At 35.1% G+C, this 8,968-nt stretch overlaps 2 protein-coding genes across 10 annotated transcripts in view; one reads left to right on the top strand and one right to left on the bottom strand.

Moving 5' to 3' along the window:
• The window catches only part of LOC115237512 (histidine--tRNA ligase, cytoplasmic), a 3,973-nt gene extending 1,135 nt beyond the window's left edge, over nucleotides 1–2,838 (top strand). For 2 of the 5 annotated variants that reach the window (XM_029810592.1, XM_029810593.1), the window contains exons 3-7: nucleotides 1–111; nucleotides 692–904; nucleotides 995–1,216; nucleotides 1,291–1,792; nucleotides 1,909–2,838. In XM_029810592.1, coding sequence (XP_029666452.1) covers nucleotides 1–111; nucleotides 692–904; nucleotides 995–1,216; nucleotides 1,291–1,792; nucleotides 1,909–2,384 — 1,524 coding nt within the window. In that variant the 3' untranslated portion in view covers nucleotides 2,385–2,838. Of the gene's footprint in view, nucleotides 112–443; nucleotides 600–691; nucleotides 905–994; nucleotides 1,217–1,290; nucleotides 1,793–1,908 lie in introns of all 5 variants that reach the window. The other 3 variants (XM_029810595.1, XM_029810596.1, XM_029810594.1) reach the window with 3 other exon arrangements.
• Nucleotides 2,839–3,284: 446 nt separating this feature from the next.
• LOC115237511 overlaps nucleotides 3,285–8,968 on the bottom strand; it is a 14,469-nt gene continuing 8,785 nt past the window's right edge. The window contains exons 1-6 of one of the 5 annotated variants that reach the window (XM_029810588.1): nucleotides 8,474–8,540; nucleotides 8,192–8,384; nucleotides 6,848–7,110; nucleotides 6,273–6,428; nucleotides 4,982–6,130; nucleotides 3,285–4,842 (exon numbers count right to left, since the gene is read on the bottom strand). In XM_029810588.1, coding sequence (XP_029666448.1) covers nucleotides 3,769–4,842; nucleotides 4,982–6,130; nucleotides 6,273–6,428; nucleotides 6,848–7,110; nucleotides 8,192–8,333 — 2,784 coding nt within the window. In that variant the 5' untranslated portion in view covers nucleotides 8,334–8,384; nucleotides 8,474–8,540 and the 3' untranslated portion in view covers nucleotides 3,285–3,768. Of the gene's footprint in view, nucleotides 4,843–4,981; nucleotides 6,131–6,272; nucleotides 6,429–6,847; nucleotides 7,111–7,426; nucleotides 7,787–8,191; nucleotides 8,628–8,968 lie in introns of those variants that run through there. The other 4 variants (XM_029810586.1, XM_029810590.1, XM_029810589.1 and 1 more) reach the window with 4 other exon arrangements.

Here is an 8,968-nt window from a genome sequence, read left to right as displayed (position 1 = left end):
GAGCGTCTAGCATTTCCTCCTGCTGCGGAAGCACCGTTTACTTCCCTGGCAGAAAAAATCGAGCTACTAAAGATTACTCGCTATATTACCAAAGATATGCTAGATAAAAAGGTGAGGCAGTCGGTTGCTTGCAAGCAGAGCTGCCATAAATTATTGCAAAATTATGGAAAACATATCTGATTTCTCTAGCTAAAACATTGATAATTGCATGATTATCAAATGATATGAAAGATATAATTTATAGCAAATGTTTCGTATTTTGAGAAATTTCTATTTGGGTTTTTTAAATATGACCCAAATAATTATATCTCTGTTATAAAAATTTAAACAATTATCTGTCAAAGAAAAAAATTTTAAATAATATTGTTGTTAGTTAATGGCAATAATTAATGGTAACCCATTGCTAGCTTGCTTACTGATATTATCTCTGCTGTTTGGACTAGTTTGATAAATCAACATTGAGGGGGCTTTTCTTCTCTTTCATTCTGGTTGCCTTATAATTCCTTCATCCATTCATGATGTTACGCCTGATATGCAACAATTCTTTCTCCATCGTATGGAAATGCAATCGCAACATGCCAATGTCGACTACGCCACAGGTACGACATTTTCGGCTATCCTGGTACCCTGTCAAAGCGAGAGCAATATCACGTTCTATATATTAATAGCGCATTTGTTTGTTTGTTTGTAGATAGCGGAGGAAGTCGCCAAGTTATTGGATCTGAAAGCGCAATTGGGGGAAGAAAATGGTTGTTCTCACAAACTCATCCTCAAAACGCCTAAAGGCACGAGGGATTATAATCCAGAGCAAATGGCACTACGATTGGGAGTATTGGAAAAAATAATATCAGTATTCAAACGTCACGGCGCAGAGACCATAGATACGCCTGTATTCGAGCTAAAGGTGAAAATTATTATCAATGATAGTTACTAATAATTATGATCATATTGGTATCTATACTGATTGATACTGATTTTATTTGTTGTTGCGCAGGATGTTTTGACAGGTAAATATGGTGAAGATTCCAAGCTCATTTATGATTTGAAGGATCAAGGTGGTGAGATTCTCGCACTTAGATATGATTTAACAGTTCCTTTCGCGAGGTATCTGGCCATGAGCAAAATATCCTCCATTAAAAGATATCATATTGCTAAGGTCTACCGAAGAGATAATCCAGCTACAACAAAAGGCAGATATAGAGAATTTTATCAATGTGTAAGCATATATGCTAGAATTACCCTTCACATATATTTTGTGTATGTTTTAATTGATGTCAATACTTTTTCAAGGATTTTGATATTGCCGGCCAGTATGATCCGATGTTACCGGATGTAGAATGTATTCGGGTCGTGTCCGAAGCATTGCAAGTGCTAGATCTGGGACCATACATGATTAAATTGAATCACAGGTCTTTGCTGGATGGCATCTTTGCTGCGTGTGGTGTTCCACAGAGCAAATTCCGCAGTATCTGCTCCGCTATAGATAAACTGGATAAAAGTCCATGGGAGGAAGTGAAAAAAGAAATGATAGATGAAAAGGGATTAGACGAGCATATCGCCGATAAGGTCGGCAACTATGTCTCCCAATCTGGTGGAGTCGAATTGATAGCCGAATTGAGAAAAGACAAAGAATTAATGAGACAATCTGCTGCTGTACAAGGCTTAGATTCCATGGAACTATTGTTGAAGTACTGCGGTATCTACAAAGTTCTGGACAAAATTAAGTTTGATCTGAGTCTTGCAAGAGGACTCGATTATTACACAGGCATTATTTACGAAGCTATATTGTGTGGTATGCATATATATATCAATCTTTGTAAATGTCTTTTTGTATTATATGAAACATTTGTATATCGCAAAATAATTCTGGCAAAATATCAATATAACATTCAATATAATTTTTCATAGGAGATGACATTGGTGTGGGTAGTGTAGCGGGTGGCGGCCGTTACGATAATTTAGTGGGGATGTTCGACAGTAAGAATAAAAATGTATCTTGCGTCGGTGTGTCCCTGGGCGTGGAACGGATATTTAGCGTTTTAGAGGCGAGATTGGCTAACAAGGGCCTGAAAACACGCACCACCGAGATCGAAGTGTTTGTGGCGAGCGCTCAGAAAAATTTGTACGAAGAAAGAATGAAAATATTGGTGGATTTGTGGGAAGGTGGAGTGAAAGCAGAGCATTCCTACAAGAAGAACGCAAAGCTCTTGGCGCAGTTGCAACACTGCGAGGAAAACAAGATTCCATTAGCAATAATCATCGGAGAAAGTGAACTAGCAAAGGGTGAACTTACGCTGAGAGTCGTTTCGAAACGGGAAGAGATTCGCATACCTCGTAGTAGTCTCGTCGAAGAAATACGAAAGCTGTTAAAAACATTATCGTAGCATGCCGATTACGGTTTCTTCGTATATACGTGCTTCTCACTATCGGGAGAAGAAATCAACATCAGTACAACAAAATATTTATGTTGTATTTTAGTTTTATTTCATGCAACTCGCACACTGGGAAAAATTTATTTATTAAATTTCACTCGAATCTAGTGTATTACTTTATATGACGGACCGTTACCCATCGAGTGATAAGTTCCTTATCACCGATATAGATGCTAATTGTGAAATTATATAATAAGTGAATGCATGAGAAAGTGTGACGACACTCTGCATTCGCGTCATGTGAATATGTCACATGAGTAATTTCCACATGGATAATCTTTCAACCGAATTTTTCCGGATTTTATGATAATAAATCATAATTCATAACTTCCGAGCTACCGAAAAACCAAATATATCTTCATAATTTATTCTGCAAGAACTTGTCAATAAAACATTACGCATTTCGTAAAACATGCCGCACGTTCCTATCTTTATTACATTTAAAAACATTGATTTCAAGATTTAGCGAAATAAATATGATTGCGAGTGACTGTGATAAATGTGCAGGTCACAAGACCGCACTGACAATGTTTGGACTGCGATACGAGATATTAATTACTTCTACCTATGTAACATAAATTTTAACGGATTCCAGATTCAATAGGAAAAATTCTTATATATTCCAGTTATCTATCGATATAATAATTTATTTAATATCAATTTTTTTCTAAGTGGCCTTATTTTACTATTAATTCACACTAAATATTGACAATATGCCATATTCCTTATATCACAGAGTCTTCGATATTTTTAAAAGTTAAAACTTAATCATTTACATATAATAAATTAATTTACTTCTAATAATTATCATTATTAATGTTATCTCTAGTGTTTCATAAAATGTATATCTCTCTCTTCATTTTTCTAAAAAAAATTAATTTAATTAGTTTGAAGAATTAGATATCTTATATATATCAAATAATAAAGTTAATCTTCCACAAAATTGATCAACTTTTTGTAAAATTGCAACTTTTTTAAAAATTGCCCATTAGGTAATCGACGCATAAAATTCATCAATGTATAAAATTATATTTCTTCTACTTGCACAACTTTCCCTTTTTCATATATTAAATGCAGCCTTTCGAGGCGAAATACGGATTTGTCAAGTGCTATATTAGAAAGTTCTCAAAAACTAACAAAATATATAGCATTAATATCATTTCTTATACACATAATATGAAGTCTATTTTTTTTAACAAAAATATTAATTCTATAAATATTGCTTATACTTTAGATTATATTAGTGCCTTAATACTTTCGACAAAAAAAATTGACTCCAAACTTTTCTATTTTTAATTTTTAGGTTCTCCACATAGCCCATAGATCATTTTTTTCTTCATTTCTCATGAGGTTTTTCAACTTTGATTTCGGTCAATTCTGCGTCCTTCGTTTGACCAGATTTTGTCATAACTCTGTATTGCTCGAAAGGATTGATCGCTGGCTTCTCTATCGTTGCTTGTAGCAGTGGTTTGTAAAAATCTATTGGCACACTAGGCTTCTCCTTTCTCGATTCTGGAAAATTTTTGCTACTCGTCGAAAACTTCGCTTCTTGAGGTTCATCTAAATTATCAATTATACACATATGCATATCATTCTGCTTCTCCATTTTAAGTGAAGCGTCCTTGACATCCATATTCCTCTCCTGCACTTCCCTTTGAACTGTCTTATCCAATGTATCATTTATCAATTTCTCATCAGAGGATCTTAATTTATAAACCGGTTCATAAACTGATATAAAATTGCTATTTCCTTGAGAATATCTTCTATCTTCAAGAATGTTTGAAATCCTGGATTCATTCAATTCCGCGGATGGCTCGTCAGAAATCTTGAAGGACAAAGATTTAATCGGAGTTACGTCTTCCTGATTCCTCCACGACGAAATTTGTTCATCTTTCAAATTTTCGGGAGTTACCATAGAATCTTGAAATTTATTTTTCAAAGTCATATTCATCTCCTCTGCCGGTGACTTGATTGTCACTGTCTTCTGATTCGGGTTGCTCAATTTACTAACATCCACAAATTTGTTGGTGGTATCCATGGCGAGGGGGCTAATTGGATTAGTGCTTCTCTCACGTATGTCGGAATAAACATCGCTAAGGCTAAACGCCCTAACGCGACGACGTAAATTCATTTGAGTGATTTGCCGCTGTAGCATACCCGCTTTCCACCTTGGTAACGGTTTTGGCGTGTGTAACGGCGTAGATGTATTCGTTGCACTCGGTTGCGTGCCGAGTTGAGCGGATCTTATGGAGAATCGTCGAGTATTAAACGGCTGCTTAATCGGTGACGAAATTCCTGGTGGTCCCTCCATGTTGACAAGCGGTTCCTTTGGTGATACGGAAATGAAGGGTTCCGTCGAAGTATAAGGTACTTGGAAGTTTCGATCAGTCATTCTCTGAGAAAGTCGTAGCTAAAAAAAGTTTTGGAATTTATTCAATTTATACGCTTACCTTTATATAAAAATTGAAATTTTTCGGAATTCAACAATTATAAAATTTTTAAAACTTGTAAGATACATTTTCTATAGAAACTTAATGGCATAAACTTACCGATGACCGTGGTGATGCATAATCAGGTGGCGTGACAGAATTCACTGGGGTCTTCACCGGTCTCAAAGAGAATCTTCTAGGCTTCACAGCACTGCTTTCCTTCCTCATATAAGACGTAGGTGTGGTGGAGCCGGAATAACCATTCTCAGGCATTTTGAAAGACATTCTTTTGCTCGATTGATGCGAGTTCACATCTGTGACAGTACTCTGATTGCTGTGAGTTACCGAATCTGAACCGGACGTGTTCGAAAACAGAGTGAACAGACTGGGTAGCTTTGGCGGGCTCAGACAAGCCGTCCCTAATTTTCTCTTGGGCTTGGCAATGCATTCGTCGGGAACCGTTCCTACTCTTGCCTGCAGAGCGGTCAATGCTCTAAGGAAATCTGCCAAACTCGTTTCTTCCAACAAATTATTGTTTTCCATATAACTTGGCAGGTTGCAGCCAGTATGTGTATAATAATTCGGCGTTTTCGATATCGAATCGTACCTCTCATCTAAGTATGAAGGTAATTGATCCATCGGACCAATCGAATTATTCTGCCGATTGCTGTCATCCATTGTATCAATGACCTTCTCCGTATTAGGACCGACATCTGATGATTTTTTATTCATAAAGTGTTTTTTCCATCTAGGGAAGAAGTTTTTGGGCGCGGTAATCGGCAAAGCGAATGAAGGGAACTTCTTGTATGGCTTGTTACTATTATTCGAAGATACTGAGGTAATGGTGTTGCGAGTCTTCATCAACTCCTGCAGTTTTGTCGAGGCTACTGGACCGGACCAAGTCCATTCGGTGTTCTGGTGAACATCATCTTTCGCATAGTCTTTGGCATAAAGTCGCATTTCACTGACCGCCCTAGATCGAGGCTTGGCAAACGGAAACTTCTCACCACCGATTGTCCATTGAGTAACGTTGTTGGCCAGGCTCTGATCAACTGGTTTGCTCTGCTGCATTTCGTTCTGCGCATCGTTCTGTTTCAGTTGATCCTCGGTCTCATCCCAGTCGAAATCATCCCGAGGAGGGATGTAACCGAGGATGTTTACTAAACGCGCTAATAATTCCGCCGGTTGCACTATGGCATGTGTGGCAAACGTCGCGTTCTTATCTATCCTTTGAAGATCTGTCTCGGATACCACACGTGTCAGTTGAATCTACATGAATAAAACGTAAATTATTTAAAATATAATATTTAAAAAGAGAGAGATTGTAATATATTACGTTTAATAAGTGTAATATAAAAATACGTCTTAAACGAAAAAATAACATAAATAGTGTGGAAAATTAATCGCATACCGCTGGTACCACTTCGCTGTTAGCTCGTCGTCGCGGATGTGGTATACAATTATCCACATATCCACCAATTGTCAATTTTCGAAGATCCGGGAAACTATTGCTGCGTGAGAATTTCGTCGGAGGTATCTCATAATCGTACTCATCAACGTATATTCTCTGATAAGAAAAATGACAGATGTTGAAAGTAATCAATATTAAATAAACAGCGCGTTTAAGTAATCAATGTGTAATCAATTTCCTTATTGACAATAATATAAAAAAATTTTTGATGATTAACATCTATTAATCCATCACGTTAATTATTAAAAATACTCGAAGTCAGAAAATAAGTATTAAATGTAATTAAAAACGAAATTATATTTAATAAGTAGTGATATACATTCTTATTTTAATTTTCTTAAGAAAACGAGTTTATAAAGATCTGTGAAACATATCTATCTAGGAAGGAACGATAAAATGAAGAAAAATAATAATATTTTTAAGAGGAATGTGCACAGATAAAAATATCTTTACAAGAAATGAAAATATATGCGGTTGCTTAAGAATATCTGGTTCAAGCCAAGGAGGTCACTTACTTTGACCTTAGAGAGCTGTAACTCGTTAAAAACGCGGCGCAGGTAGTTGACCTCTTTGTTAAACTCGTTCCAAATCTTGCTCTGCGTGTGCTTGAGATTCATCGCTAGTTTATGTTCGAGCCTCGTGATTTTTTTGCTACGCATACCGCGAGCGATGAACGTCATGATCATGACGATGTAGCCCAGCCCGAAGGAGATCCAGAAAATTAAGAATATCTTGTACATAATGAAGAATGGGCCACTCCCCTTCGTATCGTCCTGACCTACAAAGTTTAAGCAGAGAGTTGAAAGTAGTGAAATATCTCTTTTCTATTTATTTTTTACTTTTTAAAGCAAGAAAATTGCGTTATTTTTTTTAATTTCCTCGATAAATTTTTTTAATTTCACAAAAGATTATTAAATTTAAAAATATTGGCTTTGAATAGTTTTGATTTGAGTTGTGAAAATATATATTCTAATTATACATTTCATACGAGTATTATTTTCTGATTTCATATTTTATACTTTATTATTAATTGATTGCTGTAAACAAATAACTTTACTTTTTAATTTATGGCGGGCATATTCAGAACTACTTACGTATTAAGATCTGCTTCTCACGTGAGCGTGTAATGATCGAAAATATTTGTCTTTTAAGACAGAACATGTAAGTTCGTAGATTGTCTCGATTGATACATGTGATAAGAAAAAGAGAGAGAAAGAGGGAGAGAATACAAGTATATACTGTATCGATACTGTTAATCAAAAAAGCTAACGAAATTTATCAAATATTATACTCTCAAGTGGTCCGGTATCATTAAATCAAACCAAATCAAATCGATGTTTATAATTCTAAATTTTATATTATACTTGTCACCGAGAATAAATGTTTCGTACAATGTTTCGTATAATAAATCTATATAATATATCAATATAATAAATCTATGTAATATATCTCTCTAGTCTTTTATCGAAAATAAATTAAATATTGATCTTAATTTCTTAAAATTTCAGAATATCTAACGTCTTAAAATTTGTTAAATATTTTTCTCGTTTTTTTTCTTTTTCTTTTTATTGTGTACAGGCATGTAAAAAATAGAATAGAATATTTCTTTAATCATAAAAAATATTAATCTCATTATATTTCACTATATTTTTGTCATTATGCCACAGTTTAGATTATGAATGATATACATAAACGATATTCCGTTCATAAAATGCAAAAGTAGACATTACGTTTCTGAGAGTGTCTTAAGAGCTTGTAATTTTGTAACTGGTCGCGCGGTTATAAACAAAATCTTAGTGTTGAAAACAAATTAGTCACATTCCGCGCACATCCGAGAAACGATAAGATAGAATAATTACCCGCCACGAGATCGCCAAAACCGATGGTCGTGAGCGTTACGAAGGCGTAATAAACCGACTGATCGTAGGACCAGCCCTCGTAATGTGAGAATAAGAACGCCGGGAAGAAGATGAACATGACGAAGCCGGGTGTCAGGTACATGAGAATCTGCGCGGCCAGGCCCACCTTTCGCGTCTCAAACGGCGTTGGTTTCTTAGAGGTGTAATCAGACGATGACTGGCCACTCTTGTAGGATTTGTACTTTTGATGAGCCTTGATAAACACGTGACTGAAAAACTCACCCAACTGCGTTAACAGAATCCCGTTCATCGGGATGCCCACTAGGCCGTAGAAGATCATCAGGATGCGGCTAAGCGTATTTGTGGGTGCTAGATTACCATATCCTGCGTAATAAATTATAAACTTAGAATTTCGACATAATAAAAAATATAGAACAACAGCAAACAAGAAAAGATATTAAAGAAAGATCACAATAATTCAAGAAATCCAATAACATAAAAAAAAATATTTAAAAATTACGTGTAATGAAATTATACATATATATACATATATGCCAATTTAAAAAAATAATTTAGATAACATAATAATATATATTTGAAAAATTCTGATTCTTTCATTAAGACGTCTAAAAAGTGTCTCAATTTTTCAAACATTTTTCTCTTTTAAAAACGTGTTTTAGAAACGTTTCTTAGTCTTCTTTGTGTGGTTCGAGAGATGAATATTAATTAATGTAAACAATAGATTTTGTAATTGCAAATATATAATTGATTCCAGAG

The sequence above is a fragment of the Formica exsecta genome, unplaced genomic scaffold, assembly GCF_003651465.1.
Source record: "Formica exsecta isolate Colony F162 unplaced genomic scaffold, ASM365146v1 scaffold3, whole genome shotgun sequence".
NCBI lineage: Eukaryota > Metazoa > Arthropoda > Insecta > Hymenoptera > Formicidae > Formica > Formica exsecta.
Note: the sequence above shows the minus strand (reverse complement) of the source record. Positions and strands in the feature narration are given on the sequence as shown.